This window comes from Cavia porcellus, unplaced genomic scaffold, assembly GCF_034190915.1.
Source record: "Cavia porcellus strain 051 isolate PalLab524CR breed Dunkin Hartley unplaced genomic scaffold, mCavPor4.1 scaffold_1, whole genome shotgun sequence".
NCBI lineage: Eukaryota > Metazoa > Chordata > Mammalia > Rodentia > Caviidae > Cavia > Cavia porcellus.
The window spans coordinates 199,298,038-199,319,889 of record NW_026947484.1 but is presented as its reverse complement, the minus strand read 5'-3'; the positions used below and the strand labels follow the sequence as shown (position 1 = coordinate 199,319,889).

General features: G+C 36.6%; 1 protein-coding gene across 2 annotated transcripts in view; it reads left to right on the top strand.

Moving 5' to 3' along the window:
* Positions 1-21,852, top strand: part of Nr6a1 (nuclear receptor subfamily 6 group A member 1) — a 202,895-nt gene that overhangs the window by 48,088 nt on the left and 132,955 nt on the right. For both annotated transcript variants that reach the window (XM_063227343.1, XM_003470787.4), the window contains exon 3: positions 176-220. In XM_063227343.1, the coding sequence (XP_063083413.1) occupies positions 176-220 (45 nt within the window). The remainder of the gene's footprint in view (positions 1-175; positions 221-21,852) is intronic.

Below are 21,852 nucleotides of genomic sequence, written 5' to 3'. Positions count from 1 at the left end.
TATGTGAATTGCTATTATAGTCAATCCTGTATCTTTCTTCTTTGCTGATTTCTAACTTTCTTGGGGGGTTCATACTCAGTGAGCCTTTATAGTGTGCAGAAACATTAAAACATTATTTGCTTTTCCTGGCAGTTCTGTGAGGTTATTCTGAACTCTTATTCTTTCCATTTTACAGATGAAGAGACTGACAGTTTAACACTTGGCCAAGGTCACATAGCTGGTAAGTGGCAGAATGGTGTGATTCCAAAGTCCACATCCCTTTTACCTTTTTAAAATTGAGGTATGAATTTACATACAAGAAAATACAGATCTAAAGTATAAAATTCAGATGTGTGCATCCTTCTAATCTATGCTTCATCAAGGTAAGAGCATGTTCATCTTTCCAGAAAATTCTCTTTGCTTTTCCCCATTTACACCACTGCTCTATCTCAACAAGCAATAACTTCTGATTTCTGTCATGATCAATTGGTTTTGCCTGTACCAAATGTCACAGACACATGTGCCATTTCTGTTTTAAGCACTATTATGTGCAACTAGTCCATGATGCTGATGTTAATAGTTCTTTTTATTGCTGAGTGGTATCCCATTGACTGTGTTATACTTTTATCTGTTCACTTCTTCACACTTGGCTATTTCTAGTTTTCAGCTATTTCTAATAAATCAGCTATACACTTTCTTGTAGAAGATTTGTATGGATATGATTTAATTAGACATATGTAGGAATTGTTGACTTACATAGTAGATATGGGTGAAGCTTTTTATGAAATTGAGTTTTCAAAAATCTTTATATAGCCAGGGATTAGGTTGAGTGGTACAAGTGTCTGCCTGGCAAGTGTCAGGTCATAAGTTCGATCCCAGTAAGAACAACAACAAAAATAGTTTATAAAGACTGGGTGTGGTGGCACATGCTTAAATCCCAGCACTGCTTGTAATTCCAGCACTCGGAAGGCTGAGGCAGGAGGATTGCTGCAAGTTTGAGGCAAGCTTGGGCTATAAAGTGAGTTCAAGGCCAGCCTGAACTGCAGATTGAGATCCTGTCTCAAAAAGACCCCCCCAATTGTACATTTTGTAGTTCTAAAAGTGTATAAATTCCAAACATTGATAATATTTACAAACATTTGATATTGTCAGTGTTTAATTTTAGTCATCCTAATGAGCATTGTGTAGGGGGATTGATGTGATTTTAATTTGTATTTGCCTGTTGATGAAGTTGATCATAATTTTCATGCTCTTATTGGCTATTCATATAAATCATCTTTTTAAAGTACTTAAGACTTGGCCATTAAAAAATGTTCTGTATTGACTTGTTAGAGCATTTTTGTTCTTAATGCAAGTACCTAATTTCTCCTAATCTATAGTATGGGGGTCAAACTCTTGACCTCACACTTGCTAGGCAGGCACTTATGCCACTGAGCTAAATCCCCAGCCCCAGTCTGTATTTTTATGACATTATTATACTTATGTTTGTATTGTACCTTAAATTAATTTCGGTATATTATGAAGTAGAAGTCAAACTCTTTATTTGGTTATTCAGTTTTTCCATCACTACTTGTTGAAAAGACTTTCCTTATTATATTTATATGTGGATGTTCTTGTTGAAAAATAATTTGTGTGTCTACCTGTGAACTTTGTATCTCTTTCAGTTATTTTATTTTATTTACTTATTTGTCTTTTTGAGGCAGGTTCTCACCATGCAGTTCAGGCTGTCCTTGTACTCACTTTGTAGCCCAGGCCAGCTTCGAACTCAGCACTCTGCCTCAACCTCCTGAGTGCTGAGATTAGAGACATGTGTCATCATGCCAGGCTTCTTTCAGTTATTTTGTTGTTCTTTTTTTTTTTTTAAGGCAGGGTCTCACTATGTAGTTCAGACTGGCCTTGAACTCTATGTAGTATAGGCTGGCCTCAGACTCACAGTGATCCTCCTGTCTCAGCCTTGAGAATGTTGAGATTACAGCATATGCCACCATGCCTGGCTCAGTTATTCTTTTATCATTTTACAAGTACTACTATTTTTTCTTGATTGTTATAGCTCTGTAATAAATCTTGAAATTAGGTAGGGCTGGTCCTTCAACTCTGTTCTTTCTTTTTATAGTTATTTTGGTTTAGTTTTTTTAAAATATAATTTAGAATCAATCATTCATTTTTTTTTTTTTTTTAACAGTAAAGCCTAAGAATTTAGTCTTTTTTTTTTTTTTTTTTTGTCTTTTTGAGACAGGGTCTCACTATGCAGTTCAGCTGGCCTTGGGCTTACTTTGTAGCCCAGGCTGATCTCAAATTTACAATGATCCGCCTGCCTCAGCCTCCTAAAAGCTGGAATACAGGCGTATGCCACCACACCTGGTTTAGTTTTTATTTTTAAAAATTTAGTGTCACGATTTTGTACATCTTTAAACTTTCTGAGACTGCTAGATACTCCCCAACATAAAGAAACTTATTGCTAAGGATTTTGTTTTTAATGCTATAATAAATCATTGTTTTTAAAATTTATTTTTAAATTGTTGCTGGTATATAGAAATGCACTTGATTTTTGTATATTGAGCTTGTACATTGTAACATTTAAATTGGTTTACTGGTTTTAGTAACTTTTAAGCATAAATTCCTTGGGACTTTTTATGTATATGTCTGTGAATAAAGACTTATGTCTTCCTTTTTGATTATGACTTTTATTTTTATTAACAATGCACTGGCTGAGATCTCTAGCACAGTGGCAAAAGTGATGAGAATGACATTGTCGCTTTGTTCTTTTTTTTTGTCTTTTTAGGGATTGAACTCTTGACTGCCTGCTTGCAAGGCAGGCGCTTATGCCGCTGAGCTAAATCCCCAGCCTGTCACTTTGTTCTTAATCTTGGGGACAAAAACATTCAGTTTCACTATGAAGTATGATGTTGGTGTTTGGGGTTTTTTTTCTCCTTTTTGTCTATTTTTTAATTGTGATAAAATACATGTAACGTAACATTTAACAACCTATTTTTGAGTATGTAATGTAATTCAGTGGTGTTGAGTATTTTCAGCGTGCAACCATCACCAATGTCCATTCACAGAACTCTTGTCATCTTGCAAACTGAAACTTGGTACCCACTGACGCTAAGTACCCATTTCTCCTAGGCCCCATGAGCCTACAAGTCATGAAAATGGATATACATACATACTTTTTCCTAGGCTCTCTATTCCATTGGTTTATATTGTGTCAGTATCACAGTGTTTTGGTTACTATAGTTTTGTCTACTCTAGATATTTCTTATAAATGGAATTGCATAGAGTACTACATGTCCTGTTTTGACTGACTTATTTTACTTAGCATAATGTCCCTAAGATTTATCTGGCTTGTATAATGTGTTAGAATACCCTTACTTTAAAAAAAATATTGTTATATATGTTGCATGTTGTTTATCCATTCATCCATTGGTGGACACTTGGGTTTCTTCTCCCTTTTGCCTATTGTGAATAATCATGCTACTAATATGGGTGTACATAGGTTGGTATATATCTTTGAGTCAGTCTGTCTGCTTGTCTGTCTGTTTTTCTTCCCTTCATTTCTCCCATTCTTCCTTCCTTTTTTCCCCCTTCAACAGTATTGGATATTCAGTCTAGGACCTTTGGATTGAGCTGTACTCCTTCCCTTTTTATTTTGTATTTTGACCTGGTCTCAGGATATTGCCTACTTGCGTCCAATTTGGGATCCTCCTGCCCAGCCTTGAGTAGCTGTGATTACAGGTATGCACCAATGGCTAGCAGAAATTTTTAGCGTTTTGTTTTTTTGAAATGGGATCTCACTGTGCACTTAAGGCTAGCCTCGAACTCTTGGTGATTCTCCTGCTTCAGCCTTCTGAGTGCTGGAACTACAGGTGAACATCACCATGCCTGGCTTAGGCTTTTCATTTTTGAGGAACTATTACATTGTTCTTCATATTGCTTTCACTGTTTTATGTTTCTACCAGTAGTATGCAAGAGTTCTTTATTTTCTAACCAACACTTTTTTCTGTATTTTTCCATTCCTAATGCTTAGTGATAGTCGAACATCTTTATGTATGTTTACTGGCTATTTGTGTATCGTCTTAGGTAAATTGTCAAGTCTTTTGTTGATTTTTTAAAAAATTGATTCTTAGGCCAGGGATTTAGCTTAGTGGCCTAAGTGCCTGCCTTGCAAGTACATGGTTGTGAGTTTGATCCCTGGTACCCCCCCCCCAAAAAAAAATTGATTCTTTATGGGGTTTTTGATTTGTTTTAATTGCAGGAAATCTTTTTGTATTCTGGATACCAACCTTTTATCACATAATTTGCAAATATTTCTTCCATTCTGGAGGTTGCCTTTTTACCTTAATTGTGTTTGGGACAGAGAAGTTTTTACATAAAAACATTTTTGGGGCTGGAGCTGGGTATGGTGGTGCATATGTATAATCCCAACACTTGGAAGGCTGAGACAGGAGGATCACCATGAGTGAGGTCAACCTGGGCTACATAGTGAGTTCAAGGTCAACCTGAACAACATAGTTAAACCCTGTCTCAGAAAACTAAAAAATTAAAATTCTTTTACTGTTGGGTATGGAACCCAGAGCCTTGTGGACACTAAATTATACATTCTATCACTGAGCTGTACTGCTAGCCCTAAGTTTGATGTTGTCAAACATCAAACTTTTACTTATTTACTTATTTTGTTTGTTTTTTGAGATAGGATCTCATATATAGTTTATGCTGGTCTTGAACTCACTGTGTAGCCCAGGTTGGCCTTCAGCTTGCAGTGATCTTCCTGCCTTAGCTCCCAAGTTCCTGGACTGCAGATGTGTGACACCACGCTTGGCTGCTTTTTGTATCTTTTTTTGTCTGTGCTTTTGGTATCATAGCCAAGAAATGTGAAAGTCAAGTTCACGTTTTCTATGTGGTGTAAGGTAATGTTCAACTTCTTTATTTTCCACATGCATATTACTTTTCAGCTTCACAGGTCGAAGAGACTGTTCTGCACTGATGAGGGAACCTTGCCAAAAATCATGCCTTCCTTGTACAAAATCATGGCTTTGGTCCTCAGCAACATGAGAAAAGAAAAAAAAAAAATTGCCTCATATTCGAGGGTTGATACTCCCTTCTCTTGGACTGTCAGTTCCACTGGAACATATGTTTGATACTGTTTTGATTATTATAGTTTTGTAGTAAATTTGGAAATCTAGAAGCCAGGGATATTTTTTATAACTGCTCTTTGTTAATTTGAGTAGTTTACTAAGAATTTTTATCATGTCCAACACTCAGGAGGCTGAGGCAGGGGGATCATTGAAAATTCGAGACCAACCTGGGGTACAAAGTGAGCGCAAGCTCAGCCTGAACTGTATAGCAAGACCTTGTCTCAAAAATAAAAAAACTTTTTTTTTCTGGTACTGGGGATTGAACTCACAACGTCACACTTGCCAGGCAGATGTTTAAGCCACTGAGCTAAATCTCCAGGCACCCCGCCCCCCCAATTTTTTAACATAAATATTCAGCAGACTTAAAACTTTTATTTTTTATTTATTCTATTTTATTTTATTTTTTTGTTTTTTGAGACAGAGTCTCATTATGCAGTTCATGCTGGCCTTGAACTCACTGTGTAGTCCAGGGTAGCCTTGGATTCATGCCAATTCTGTCTCAGGCTCCTGAATGCTGGTATTACAAGTATGAGCCACCAAACTCAGCTAAACTTTTCAAATACTGTTTTTCCATCTTGATATTTAGATTGTTAATGTGATGACTTGTACTGATTGAATTTGGAAAATTGAATTGGCTTTATAACTAGCAAGGCCTGTACTGAAAAATTACAGGTATACCTGGTGGTCATGATTTATTACAACTTTTATATCTGCTAAGTTCAACTTGCTAATATTTTCTTACCAATTTTGTGATTATGTTCATTAAGAGTCAAAGCCTGTGTCTTTTTTATTTTTTGTTATAGGGAATCAAACACAGGGCCTTTTGCTTGTCAGGCAGGTGCTGTGCCACTGAACTCTATTCCTGGCCCATCAAATCCTGTATCTTAACCTCACTGCCATACCACTTCTCAAAGCTTTTTCTTTTTCTTTCCATCACTACGTATTTTGGGCACGTGGTCAAATCTGTGTTGTTATAAATTGCCTACTGGTTTTCTAAGTAGGTGAGGGAGTTCTCCTTCCTCAGTTTGGAAGTCTCCGTCTAACCGTGTCTTCTGGAAGTACAGAGGCAAAACCCATGGCGATGGACTGGTGTGCGTTTCCACTGAGGCCACGAGGTGGCGACAGGCCCCAACTGTGGTGTGAAGAGCAAAGCGTACACTGAAAAATTACAGAAAGCTGTACATGCTTTTAAAAAACTCGTTACTAATTAGAACAGAAAATGAAGATTTTCTTAAAAGTAATACAGTTAATCTATATTTGAGCGATGGGAGTTATACCTTTAGTTCATTCTAAGAGGATGTACAAAAAATAAATGGGACCCCATTTGCCATCTTCCTTCCCTTCTTCCTCAAATATCAGAATTTTGGCTTATTCAAGTGAATAGCTAGTAACTTTTCTTTGAATACTAGAGTGGACTTTTAATAAAAGGGGAGTGTGTGGATTAAAGGGATGTGGTTTTTTGAGGGGTGAGTTTGAAAACATCTCTTCTGATTTTTTTATTTTGGGGACAGGGTATGTCTGTGTTGCCAAGGATGGCTTTGAACTTGCACTTCTCCTGCCTCAGCCTTTTGAGTAGCAGAGATTATAGGCATGTGCCACTGTTCCTGGCCAAAGATATGCTCTTCTATCTAACACTTCACTTTACTCCTTAGGAGACTGGAAAAAGAGACGTGAATAGGTCCATGCTTTTCCTTGCATTGGAGACTTTATTCTTTTTTTTGTACTGGGGATTGAAGTCATGATCTTGCACTTACCAGGGAGGTGCTTATGCTGAGCTAAATCCCGGCCAGAGACTTCATTCTTTTTGAGTTCATTTATGAATGTTCTGATTTTTTTTTTTTTTTTTTTTTTTTGGTGTTTTATGCCAGGGTCTTGCGATACAGTTCAGGCTGCCCTTGAGCTCACTTTGAAACCCAGACTGGCTTCAAACTCGTAGTGATCCTCATGCCTCAACCTCCTGAATGCTGGGGTTACATAAAAGTGCACCACTTTTATGACAGAGTCTTGCGATGCAGTTCAGGCTGGCCTTGAGCTCACTTTGAAATGCATACTGATTTCAAACTCGTAGTGATCCTCATGCCTCAACCTCCTGAATGCTGGGGTTACAGCTGTGCCTGGCTTGAATGTTACAATGTAAGTTGTGTGTGTGTGTGTGTTTTTTTTTTTTTTAATAAAAATGAAAATGGGAGAACCGATTTTCTTGGACATAGGATTAAGAGGGTGTTGAAACAAGAGCTGTTAAGAGAAATATAAGATTCCTGAAAGCTATTGTTATAATTTATGGGCCTGTGATAATTAAGGGGATATTGTGAATTTCTAATGTACCCAGGTAATTAAAAGGAGAAAAAGTTTGGTAAGACAACTGGTCTGAAAGAGTATGAGCTGGTCGGCTAGGGCAACTTGCTTGAGTATGGAATGGATGTCAACATGGCATAGTATACCTGTCACAGTGTAATTACTGGAAAATTTAAAAAGATACCATCAACACAATACCTGTCATTCTGTATAGCATGTATGAAGCTAAGCTGAAAATGATGATGCTGGTTGAGCCATAATTGACGATTATAAAGGAAGAATAGCAGCAATGGAAAACCATCACTAACTCCCTCAATAGTGATAATGGAATTCTTCTAAGAACTCTTAAGATTTCTCTCTGATTTTAAGTGTGCATTCACCAAAAGATCTTCATACATTTTTTTTTTGTCTTTTTCCTTTTTATCAGTACTGGGGATCGAACTCATGACTGCCTGCTTGCAAGGTAGGCGCTTATGCCGCTGAGCTAAATCCCTAGCCCCAAGATCTTCATAACTTGCAATCAATTTTATGGCAAGCAAGCTTAGTAGAACACTGATGAATCTCTGGTTAATTTTAGTTGACCAACACTGAAGTTTCTGTGTAATCACCTGAAAGCTTACTCATAAGCAGCCTTATCTCACAGAGAGAAATGAATTGAGCATCAGTCACTCATAAGAGGGATAAATATTAGACAAATTCATCAAAGGATTCTTTAATAAAAGTTTACACCTTAAGAGTCATAGGGCAGTTGGATTGGGAAGGGAGAGGAGAAGATGGAAAGATATTTGTAGCCTAGCTAAGAAGCGGGGGCTCAATGCACTAGTCATAGTTACTGAATGTGAAATAGAAGAGGAGGTGTTTCTGACTGTGATTTGAGCCAAAATCTCAGCACCTGGAGAGTATGTGTGTTCCTGTGCACTATGTGTGTATAGATGTTTGTAATAAGACTGTGCTTCTCTTGATAGGATAACTTTATATAATGAGTCCTATTGGCATAATTATTTATGTATTTATTTATTTTTGTCTTTTTGAGACAGGGTCTCGCTATGCAGTTCAGGCTGGCCTTGAGCTCACTTTGTAGGCAAGGCTGATCTCAAACTTGCAACGATCCTCCTGTCTTAGCCTCCCAAGTGCTGAGATTTCAGGCGTGAGCCACCACACCTGGCTGACATAATTATTTATTATGTGAACGTAACAGCAGTATTTATTCCAGGAATTATTTTTCCATGTGTTGAGTAGAGGAAATACATGAAATCCTTCATGTAATCATTTTGTGCTGAGACTTTCATTTGTTTGATGTCAAAATGCTTTAGTATCTCAGTTGCCTAGCAGTCTGTTAATGTGACTGAGATGCAGTAGAAAAAAAATGAAGCCATAGCATTATTTTTACTGCAATAATCTTTAATTGTCAGAATAAGAGTTTTTTTGTCTCTCCCTAGTAGTACAATTGCAAGGAACAAAAACACCCTCAAGCTAGTTTAAAATGGAGATGTACAGGATTTCTCCTCAGCACCAAGGGCAGAGTAAGAATTAGTACCAAGATTTCTTTCCCATTTCTCTATGGCTATATGTAGCCTCTGCTTTTCTGATGTTCCTAGTTCATACTGCTTTTCCTTTTAAGATTGCTGTACTTTGCTCCTATGTCCATGATGGGAAAATGTCTGTACCTGCCCTGCCCTGGCTTTTCCTGTCTTTCTAGCACTCATGGTCATCATAGACTAACTAGAGAATATGTGCTCAAATTTAAATCCTCAAGAATGACTAAGTCCAGTTTGGATCGTGTAAATGTTTGTCTCTTAGGGGCTGTGGTTTATTGGCTAATCAAGAGAAGCTACAGGAGCATTCTTAGGAGAATATGAGTGAACAGAAAAATTGTCTTGACTAGGAATTATTTGCCAGGCCTGCTAAGGGACAAAATGAGGGAACGTCAGAAACAGAAGGAATCAAGGTAGTACTTTTAAGTGTGACAAGTAGAAGAGCAATATGGTTTCAGCATACCCAGTTACTAGTTATGGGTATAAACATTAAGATTTAGAATCCCTGGTCTTGGGGTCGGTAATATTAACTATGTAGGATCAGTGTTAAGTCTGGGGCATTAGGCAGGGATTTGTGATAGACACTCATACAAGCTAATGCTCACATAGTAACTGTAACTGATGTAGTGGCCACTGTTGTCTGGTGACTATTTAATACCTGCCTAGTGACAAGGTCTAAGTTTGTGTACTTTTGCCTTCTACAGATTGACTCCAAGCCTTGATCAGATTATATACACACAGAGAAGGTGTGAACTGAAAATAACTCACGTATGGATTGTTGGTTTTTGGAACTGAAACTGATTCCATAATCCTAGAGTGACTGTATTCCTCTGAGAAGTTTAGGTGCTGTTGCACTTAGGTCTGATTCCAGGAAGATTGGTTTAACTGGCTATTTAATTAATTTCCTGAGATCAAGAATTACACTTGAGGAGAGATTCATTTCTGGCTCAAGTGGGTAAGGAGGTCGAAAAATCCTGTCTCTAAAAGCAGTTTTAAAACTGAACAGAAATGTTGGAACTAACCAAAGGCTTATAACATTTATTCATGGGAACCACTGAATCTGGGCCAAGAGCAACAGAACTTTGTATTGTTTTGGATTGTTCCCACTTTTCCTAACTCTTAATAGTGAAATTGGTAAACCAGGCTAGGGCAGGCAGTATGAAAACCAGCAGCTTTCTACTGCTGTAAAACAGGCTCACTTGATTTGGACTGTTGTTAAAAGTCATGGTTTTGGGGATGATGATGTAGCTCATGATAGAGCATTTGCTTAGCATCAGTAAGGCCCAAGGACTTGGTCCTTTGCGCTAAAGGGAAAAAGTGATAATCTGCATGGCAGGTGACCAACCTTTGAACCATAATCTGTGTAGACAGAGAGATGGTCTCTAGAATTAGGCTTCAAATAAAAACAGAAAGAAGTATGTATCATCAGGAACCATTTATTGCAGGAGACTCAGACTTCTCATATTTAGTCCATATTAGACTATTACTGTTAACCTTAGCATATTATTTTAAATGTTCAGTATTTACCAAAGAAAAGTTTTTTAGAAGTTAGGATTCACTCAGGGGGAAAATCAGTTAGTAACTGGCTCTGAATGATCCTAAATGTTGGATCTGGCACATAGAGACATTAAAGCAGTTAGAATAGGTATTTTAAAGAAATTGAACTATGTTTAAGGAATTAAAAGAAAGTTTGATAATTGTGATTCAATCCAGAGAATCTCAATGAACAGAATTTGTAAGAAAGAAAAAAATGAAAGTTCTAGAGTTGAATATAATTAGGAAAATGAAAAATTAAGTAAAAGGGACCAGTGGTAGGTTTGATGTGGCTGAAAAAAGGGTAAACTTGTAGCTTGATTAATACAGATTACTTAATATGGAGAACAGAGAGAAAAAAGACTGAAGAAAATGAAAACCTGTAAGATATATGGGGTAACATAATTGTGTCTGCGTATGTGTGTAAGTATAAGAATCATAGGACAAGAATGAGAGAAAGGTGCAGAAAACTATTAGAAGAAACAATACCCTGAAACTTTCTAAGTCTGGTAAACATTAAAATATGTAGATCCAAGAAACTTGATAAATCCAAAGTATCATAAGCACCCATCAGAGTCAAGTTATTGGAAGACAAAGACAAAGAAAGTACTTTGACAGTAGCAAGAAAAGAAGGGTTCATTTTGAATCAGGAACAACAAGATTTCTGGCTGACATGCCATCTAAAACAATGGATTATCTAAAGGAAGTATGATGGTATATGCAATGTATAGAAAGAAAAAGCTGTTAACCAAGCATTTTATATCCAGCAAAAAGTCATCACAAATGAAAGGTAGCATTTCAACATAAGAAAGTTTTCTGGGGTGCTGGGGATTTAGCTCAGTGGCATAAGCACCTGTCTTGCAAGCAGGCGGTCGTGAGTTCGATCCCCGGTACCGATAAAATAGAAAAAGACCAAAAAAAAAAAAAAAAAAAAGTTTTCTGCTATTGAACCTGATTTAAAATACCAAAGGAATTCCTTCAGACTGAAAGAAATTTGCACTCAAGTCCATGAGAAGAAATGATACACACTGGATATGATAAATACATGAGTAAGTATAGGTCTTTTCTGTTAATACTTTAATTTTTTAAAAAAGGTAAAGTTGTGTAAAGCAAGGATTTAAATATATTTTTGAGTTTATAGCATATATGTGGGAGTAATAGGATGGTGGACAGGAGGTAGACTTTCCTTCGGTGGACAAGATGGTTTCTGTTTCTTAGATTGTTTTAGGTAACAGTGCATGTTACGATGCTGAAAGTAACCACTAACAAAACAACAAACAATATGTAGTAAAAATCAAGAAAGTGTTAAAAATGGTACACTAAAAAAATATTTCACACAAAATAATATGGTGAAAGAAAACTTTTTTTTAAAGATGGGACAAAAACAAACAGCAAAATGGCATGTATAGGTCCAACTATATGAATAGCTACAGTAAATGTGAATGGGCAGACTATTTCAAAAGTAGAGCTTGTCAGCCTATGTTTTTATAGGCAAGACCCAACTGTAGGCTGTCAATAATAGACATACCTTACATTCAAAGACAACAGTGTTGAAAGTTATAGGATGGTAAAGGATGCAAACAATAGACACGAGAGAGTTTGAGTGACTTTATTAATAAATACCAAGAAGAGTTCAAAGGATATTACTAGGGACAAATGAACATTTCATAATGACAGAGGGGTAAAATGTGAGGCAAACATAATTGTGAAGATGTAATCAAAAAGAGTGCATCAAAATATTGAAGTAAAACTGAAAAAGAAGAAATAGACAACTAAGCAGTGAGTTATAGATTTAAATACTGTTAATAACTGATACAGTATTTACAACTAAGCAATAATAATTGTAGGTTTTAATACTCTTAATGACTGACTCAGTATTTATACAAAATATTAGCAAGGTTATAAAATAATTCCTTGATATTGCCCAACAGTTTGACCTAATACATTTTTTGAACTCTATGCAGAATAAACTTTCAAGTTCACAGAGAACAGTCTGAGAATATTCTTAGGGGTTGGGAATGCAACTCAGTGGTGGAACACTTGCCCAGTAGCTGCATAGTTTTAAGTTTAATATCCAGTACTACAAAAAGTAAAATAAAAAGCATATTCTGGGCCATAAAAATGTTTTCAATTATTTTCAAAGATTGAAATCACGTAAGATACTACAGTGGAGTCAAATTGGAGATCTGCAACAGAAATCTATGATATCTCCAAATATTTAAATTTAGGCAATACAGTTACTGATCAAAGAAGAAATTCCAAGGGAAACTGTAAAATATTTTTAACTAAATGAAAACAACCCCAAAATATGTCAAGTTTATGCAGTGCAGCTAAAGCTGTGTTTATAGAAAGGTTTATAACTCTTATAATGCCTGAACTGCTTTTGTAGTTTCTTGTAATACAAAACAGTGAAGAAACTACTAGGCATGGTGGTGCATTACTGTAATCCCAGCACTTGGGACGCTGAGGCAGGAGGATCGTTGCGAGTTCGAGACTGGCCTGGGCTACAAAGTAACTCAAGGTCAGGCTGAATTGTCTCAAAAAGACCAAAAAAAGAAAGAAATAGAAAATGTGACTTTACCTGCCATGTGGGACTGAAAAATATGGCGAATGTTTAAAACAAGTTTATTTACAGTAGGGGACACATTGCCATTTACCCCCCTCGGAAAACTCCCCTTGCTTCAAACACACTTACCCTGTCATCCTTGCCACTTTCTGAAGCTCTCCTGGAAGTCCTCTTTCAGGAGTGTGTTTAGTTGCTATCTCATGACTGTCTTGTTACTGTGAATTGACTCAGTGTTTTCCTTTCATTTTGATTTTGATTTTGAGGAAGAGCCAGGAGTCACCCAGGGCCAGACTTGGTGGATGAAAACACACCGTGTTTTTACCAGCCTGCCTTTCTGATGGATGGCCCTCAGCAGTAGCATTCACTGAATTTGTGATTACCCTTGTAATTGAGGGGAATTAATGACAGTGTGTCTCTTACTGTAGTAAATTTTAAAATTTTAAACATTCACCATTTTTTAAATCACCTCTTGTATAACAATTAAGGAAAATGAATTACAGATTTGCCTACAAAGAGAAGCTGACTGAGGTGAGTTCACTGGTGAATTCTACATACATTTAAAGAAGCAGTACTAGTTTTTTTCACAAGAAAGAATGAAAAACAAAGTAGAGGGAACATTTGATGAGCATAGCCTTGATAACAAGGTTAAACAAAGATAACACAAAACTGCAGACCAATTTATGAACATAGGAAGAGAATTATTTAACAAAGTATTAGCAAATCAGATTCAGTAACTAATGCAGCATATATATATAGTATATATATATATGCTGCATTAGTTACTGAATCTGATGTATAAATCTGATAAATCTGATGTATGTATAAATGTGTATATATATATATATATATATATAACATTACCAGTGGGGATTTATTCCAAAAATGCAAGTTTTCAGCCTCAATTACAGAGTGAGACCCTGTCTCAAAAAGCAAAAATAAAACAAAACCCCCCAAACAAACAACTAATGCAATATATCAAGTGTCAACAAATGTTAATTGTTATCTTAAATGCAGGCTGTGGGAATGGAGGGATAGTTCAGTGGTAGTGTTTGCCTACCCTGTGTGAGGCCCTTGAGTTTCATCCCCAGCACTGAAAACAAAAATAAAAACCAAAACATGGTGGCACACTTTTTAGACTTTTGAACCATAGTTTTTGTTGTAGCTATCATGCTTTACTATTTTACTACCGTAGCAATGATATGTAAATAAGTGGATGTGGCTGTATTCTAATAAAGCTTTATTTGCAAATAACTGACTCACATATCAAAGTTTTATTAACAACAACAAAAAACCACATCTAATCAAAATAGATGAAGAAAAATGACACAATTCTATACCCATTCATGATTAAAAACTTCTGGGCCAATGCTATAGCTTAATGAGACAGTGCCTGCTTCCAAGTACCAGGTCCTGAGTTTGATTCCCAGTACCCAAAAATAAATAAATAAATAGTTAAAAAAAAATTTAACGTTCACAACCTGATAAGACATCTACAGAAACCTCTCACCTAACAATATATATTTTTTTTTTTTGTCTTTTTGAGATAGGGTCTCGCTATGCAGTTCAGGCTGGCCTTGAGCTCACTTTGTAGCCTAGGCTGTTCTCAAACTTGCAACGATCCTCCTGCCTTAGCCTCCCGAGTGTTGGGATTACAGGTGTGAGTCACCACATCCGGCTCTCACCTAACAATATTTAGTAGTAAAAAATAGATGCTTTCTCCTAAGACTGAGGACAAGATAAATAAGAATGCTCATATTTGAGGTTTTAACCAGTGCAACAAAAGAAATGGCTTCCAGATTTAAAAGAGTTAAAACTGTCTTTGTAGATGATCTAATCTTACAATAATCTTAAGGAATCCCAAAATAACAAAAAACAAAAGCAGAAACCCAAAATGGAACTCAGTTTAGCAAGGTCAAAGAATACTAGGTGAATATACTTACATCAATTGTATTTTTATGTACTAGCAACTGTCTAAAAGTGTAATATAACAATTCCATTTGTGGTTACATAAAAAGAATAATATATGTAGAAATAAACTGAAAACAAGTACAACATTTATACACTAGTAGCTATGAATCACTGTTAAGAGAAAAATTTTGACTAAATGGAGAAGCTATTATGATGGCAGTTCTCCCCAAATTGAGGTAGTAATTGAGTGTGATCAGTATAAAATTCCAGTTGACATTTTACTAGAAATTCATGAGCTAATACTACATTTATATATAATTGTATTGTAAGGCATCTAAAATTTTGAGAAAGTTGGGAGTTCTTCCACTACACACTGTTTAGAATGACTACAAATGCTGCAGCAGTCAAGAGGTGATTTTGGTTAAGGACAGACACTGGAACTGGATGGAGTTTGGTAATGTGGTATATTCTTGTGTGTATGGTAATTTATATTTTTTTGACAAGATAATTCAGGGAAAGAATTGTCATAATTTTTTAAAGCAAATTATGCTGAGATATGTATCTGCCACAAAATAAAACTTGGGCTCTTTACATCAGATACCTTAGAGTTCATCAGATATCTTAATGTGAGAATGAAAAGTACAAGTTGTATCAAAGAGTATTTTTTCCCTGGGTAATCCATTTTTACTGAATACTTAGAACCACTAAATTTGCAAGTTTGAACTCAGCCTGGGCAACTTCGTGACTTAGAAGACCCTATCTGAAAATAAAAAAAGAAAGGTGGTGCTAGGGCTGTAGCTCAGTGCAGGGGTTCTGGATTCAGTTCCTAGTATGGTGGAGGGTGAGGAGGTCTACAGATGCAGAGGAAACATTTACAAATTAAATATATAGTAAAGTACTTGTACTCAAAAAGTAAAAAGAACTTTTATAAATTAGTAAGAAGACAACTCAGTTTTTAGAAATGGACAAAAAGGGGGCTGGGGATTTAGCTCAGTGGCATAAGCACCTGCCTTGCAAGCGGGTAGTCATGAGTTCGATCCCCGGTACCAATTTAAAAAAAAAAAAAAAAGAAATGCACAAAAACTACTGTATGATTATGCTTAAATACGTAGAATAGGCAGAATTCATGGAGACAAAGTAAAATAGTGCTTGCTAAAGGATGTGGGGGATAAATTGCTGTTTAATGGGTATAGAGTTAGGGTCTAGGGTTTTGAAAAAGTTTGGAAATGAACAGTGGTGATTGTTACTAAATATTGTGAGTTTAATACCAGTAAGTTGTGTACTTAAAAAAAAAATCACTGAATTGATAAGTTAGGTGCTATGGTATGTGCTTGTATACCTGGAGGATGAGGCAGGAGCATCACTTAAGTGCAGCAGTGTGAGACCAGCCTGGGCAACATGGGCAGACACTGTCTCACACACATACACAAAGTTAAAATGGTAAATTTTATGTATAACCTATCACAATACATATAAATTTAAATGTTAACACTTTGGACAAAAGACTTGAATGGGCATCTCATCATATGTAAAGGTGCTCAGTTTCATTAGTCATTAGGGAAATTCAAATTAAAATTGTGGTGAATGTCCAGTGCATTCTGAAAAGTTTTGGCAAGCGTGTGTAGATGCTAGAAATCTTGTGTGTTTTCATAGGACTGTAAAATGGTATAGTCACTTTGGAAGTGAGCTTGATAGTTTATTTAAAAAGTTAAAATATAATCTTGCCACATGATGTGGCAGTTTCACTTTCAGGAATTTTACCTACTGAAGGGAAGTAAAAGCATGTCCGCACAAGACTATGTTCATAGTAGTGTTGCTCATTTTCTCCCTCTCCCTCTTCCTATCCACTTCTCTCTTCTCTCTTTTTGGTACTGAGAACCAAACTCTGGACCTTGTGCTTGCCAGGCGGGCACTTATGCCACTGAGCTATATCCCAGTCCAGTAGTGTTATTCTTGATAACCAGACAAACCAGATACCCATCCTCTGGGAGTGGATTAAACAAAATGTGGAATACTCATATCATAGAATGCTGCTTAATGGTGAAAAAGAATGAACTACTGATATATCTCTCTTGCAACGTGGATAAACCAGCCAAATTTAAAAGACTACATACTGTTCGAATCTGTCTCTAGGAAGTGTCCAGGAAAGATAAATTCATAGAGACAAAACACAGAGAAAGTAAATTCATAGAGACTAAAAGCAGATCAGTGGTTGTCTATGGCATAGTTTTGGAGTACAGTTGATTGGAGGTAGGCTCAGGGGGGTAGTACAAACCTAAAATTGGATTTTGGTGATAGTTGCACAACTGAATAAATGTGTAAAGTCCTTGACTGTACACTTAGAGTGAGTAATTTGTTGGTATAGAAATTGAACTTAACAAAGATGTTTTAAAAATACCTAATACTGTTTGGAAGGAGGGCAAGGAAGAGTGTTTGTTTGTTTGTTTTTTATCGGTACCGGGAATCAAATTCACAACTGCCTGTAAGGCAGGCTCTTATGCCACTGAGCTAAATCCCCAGTCCAGTCATACCTCTTTTTAATCTTTGTTCTGGGAGATGATAACTTAAAAAACCTTACTCCACTACACTGTACTGCAAAGGAAATCATTCAGGAAGGCTGAACCAATTATTTGTAGTGTGGTTCTGATGGATCCCAAAGTTAATAACACATCCTATCCAGGCAGATGTTAGAGAAAGGCTATTTCAAGTCCTAGGCTAACTGTATCTGCAAGACATGCTACAAGCATGTGCTGCTGGCTGATAAACAGGCAAGATTTGGGAAATGGGGGGATCTTCGTTTATTACTGGTAGTGGCATTATCGGAGACCAGTATGTTTTGAGCAGTATTGTATATTGTTTGCAGAGAACTTTGATAGTGTTCTCTCCAAGACCTGTCAGTAATCCTGTGAGATAAGGGAGATTATCCTTAGTCCTCCCTTTGCAAGAAATGTATGGCTTCCAGGGTGATGGGTTTTTGCAAAAAGCACACAACCATGGCAGAGCTGTACCTAAATTCAGATTTCCTGACTTCATATTGAAATCATTTCTTCTGGACCTACTGTTTTTTAAAAAATTACTATTATAAAAAGAAATAAACTCAAGATGATAGAGTAACAATATTATTTTACACTAGTGACAATTCAGGTGAACAAGATAGAACATGAATTTTGATTTTGTTTTCTAGTAGATTTAATCTGAAGAACAGTAAGGGAAGCTGGGCTACAATGTTAAGTCATAGGTAAGTATAATCAAGGAAGGTTTGTCCAGATATCTGGTACCTATTAAAATTACACCTGGTTCGGTGAGTGTGTACACAGATCTGCCAGAATGCCATCCATTAATCTGTATAACCAATAAAGTGAAAAACATTTTTAAAAATATCTAACTTGAAACTGTATTTGGTGTCACAGGTCGCTGAAGGTACCCCGTGGTTAGTTTGGGGAACAAGCCACTCCCTAAATTTTAAATATAATTGTACCCAAAATCATAAGGACATTCTTTGACAAATGTTTTTGTCATCTACTTCTTGCTAGGCTCCTGGACAGGATGTGGGACCCTAAGGCTCAGTTAGGTCCTAGTGAAGTACACAGCCTGAGAGAATAGGAGTAGCTTGCAATTTCCTTGTGGTCTTCATTCTCTGAGGCAACAAATGTGTCTGCCCTCTAAAGCGAACATTTCCATTATGGACCTTCAGCTCCTACTTTTCTGTTAGCCCTGCAGCTGTGCTTGCCACAAGCCCCCGCCCCCAACCTCCTGTTAAAATAGTTCATCTTCCCTTTCTTTTCCTCTGTGAATTCTTCCATCCGTTTTTCAGCCAAATGTAGATAGGTCCTGCATCTAAAACAAATCTTTGCCTTTTTTTTAAAGGCACAATTTTGAAATTAATTTATTAAATGTTGAAATTGTCCTTATTAGTAAGCAGTTGGAAGATACAGTAGAGTGTGGTAGTATAAATTACTGGTAATTTTGCAGTTTAGAGATAACAATTGTAAATTTTTTACTTTTAGTCTTTTTGAATGTCCACTCTGCTTTTTGCCTTCTGTCAGCCAGTGCAGACTTGATTGTACAGATATACTTCAGGTGTTGGCATTTTGTGTGATAGATTTTATCCTAAGATATTTTTACATGTATTCTTATTAAGCAGTCTTGGGAAGCAAATACTGTTATCATATTTCCTATTTGCACATGACAAAGTAACTTGCCTGAGTGCATGTATTTGATAAGTAATGAAATTAGAATTTTTGTACTCATTTAGCCCAAGTGCTTTACCACTACCTTTTCAGAAATGTTTCCAGCCATGACTATCATGCTAAAATTATTCTCTGTAAAGTCAGTAATTATTTTTTAATCCTTCCTTATTCTCTGGAGAGAGATAATAGCAACACAAGTGTGACCATAGCTGCACTCAGAAGAGTAGTGGCAGGTTCAGATGGTGGCAGTGAATGATAAGCAGCAGATGAAAGGTAGATGACGTGAAGAATGATAGCAGGGGAGGAGTAGGAATCTAGTGCTAAGCTTTGCTTATGACCAGCCTTCAGTCACTGAAAAATCACCTGGTGAACTTACTAAAACATGGGCTAGAGTCTAGGATGAAACTCATAAATCTCCATTTTTAAAAGTAATTTTATCCAAGGATGTGGAGAAGGGTAAAAAAAAAAGTAATTCTAGATGATTTTATTATATAACAGGCTTTAGAAAGCATTGACCTGAAGCCCCTTTTTTCCTGTATTATTATAATTATTTTACATGTTTTCATTTGGCTTTGATTTATCTTGTTGGTTCTTTTCTCATCTAGCTGCACTGTTCCTTCCTGTCCTTGAGAAAAAAATTTAGAAGGCTAAATTGACAAGATTCTTTTATTGCCATATTTGACTTTCCCTATAAGAATGAAAAGGCAAGTTGTAGAACTTATTTTTGTTTAAAGTACCTTCCCAGGATGCCCCAAATTATAGATATGTGTCTGTACCTATATACATGGATAAAAGTCTTCAGTGATAAAAATTTCAGATTATGGTATTTATTATCTTAATAAATTTAAATAATTTATTATCTTAATAATGTCAATAAGTTTATATGTAATTTTTCTGAAGGAATGGGTTAGAGATGATGAAGACATGTTTTTTAAAGAGAAAAAAAATTTCATGACATGATAATTACAGGGTAACAAAAGTTAATATATTTCATATTGTTATCTTTAAATTAGTTACACAGAGTACAGGATGTCTGCATTTAATTGGAGGACAAGTTTTTTTTGTTGTTGTTACTGGGATTTGAACTCACAGCTTTGTGCTTGCCAAGCAGGTGCTTGCACTCTGAACTAAACCGCTAGCCCAGGAGACAAGTTTCTTTTACTTTATTTATTTGAATTTTAAAATATCAATATGTGATTCTTTCTAATTTAAAAATTATGAGTTGGTCACAGTGGCACCTGCCCGTAATCCTAGCTGCCTGTGAGGCATAGGTAAAAGGATCTCAAGCTCAAGGCCAAGTTTTATCATTTGGGGGAAAAAAAAAGAAGCTAAAGATGTAGCTCACGCTAGAGTGCCTCTAGCACCACCAAAAAAAAAATTATTTTGATGGTATGATGTCAAAGTATCATTTATTCTTCCTATAAAATTTCTTGAAGTCTAAAATTTTAAAAAGCTGATGTGGTGGCTTTTTAAAATAATGGTTACTTTTATTGAGGGACTAGAAAGATAAGGAATGAAGGACGTATTATATTCTATGTCTTAATCTGTATGTTGGGTCTCCAGGTAATGCTCACTTTGTGAGAAAAAATTCAGTGAGCTGTATGCTTAAGATACGGGTGCTTAAACTGGGCGTGGTGGCGCACTTCTGTAATACCAGCACTTGGGAAGCCGAGGCAGGAGGATTGTTTGAGACCATCCTAGGCTACAAAGTGAACTCAAGGCCAGTCTAAATTGCGCAGTTAGACCCTTTTCCAAAAGACCAAACAAACAAAAAAATGGAATTTGGAGTATTTCCTTTGTATTAGAACTAGAAGTAAAGAAAGGCGCTGGCTAGCAAATTGAAGCTCCAGCCTGAGCAAAGTGGTGACTCTGTTCCAGTGCTTTGGTTTCCTTGGGTTGTGTGGTCCGCAGTTTGCATTCATTGATCAGTGAGTCAATTCAGATTCAAACCCACCGACAGCAATGAATGTTGAGTGCAGCCATCAGTGCATCCAGTTGGGGGGAGTTGCCTCTGTCCTCCCTGTATCTTGGTCTTTCTTTTCCACATTGTTTTTTGAAGTCTGTGTCTTAGTAGCCAGCCATTGTGTGGTGGAGGGCATGTGTAATTATAGATCACACTGATGCCAGCTTGGAAGATCTTAAGGATGGAAAAGCAATGAGAACACAGGAGCATCTGGAGAGCTTCACAGGTAGCTCTGTGACCATATAAGCAGTGCTTGATTGCCAGTGACTCTTCCAAAGCTGAAGGACCCTACTGCTTCTTTTTTGTTGCAAACCAGGAACTTTGAGTGTTTTTGAAAGGTGAATTAGTGAAAATTATGTTTGAAGTTAAGCAGTAGCTTACATATATTGAACCTTTGTTCTGTGCTAAAAGCGATTCAGAGCATGTTAGTATTATCTCATTGAGTCTCAAAACCCCATGAGGTAAGTTGTTTTATTAGCTTTTATATAAAACTTAATTTTATTTTTTGTGTTTTTGAGACAGGGTCTCACAGTGCAGTTCAGATTGGCCTTGAGCTCACTTTGTAGCCCAGGATGGTTTTGAATTTGCAAGGATCCTCTTGCCTCAGCCTCCCGAGTGCTAGAATTACAGGTGTGCACCACCACACCCGGTTTAGCCCTGTCTCTCTCTCTTTTTTGGTACTGGGCATTGAACTCACAACCTCTAGCTTGCCAGACAAGCACTTGAGCCTCTGAGCTAAATCCCTGGC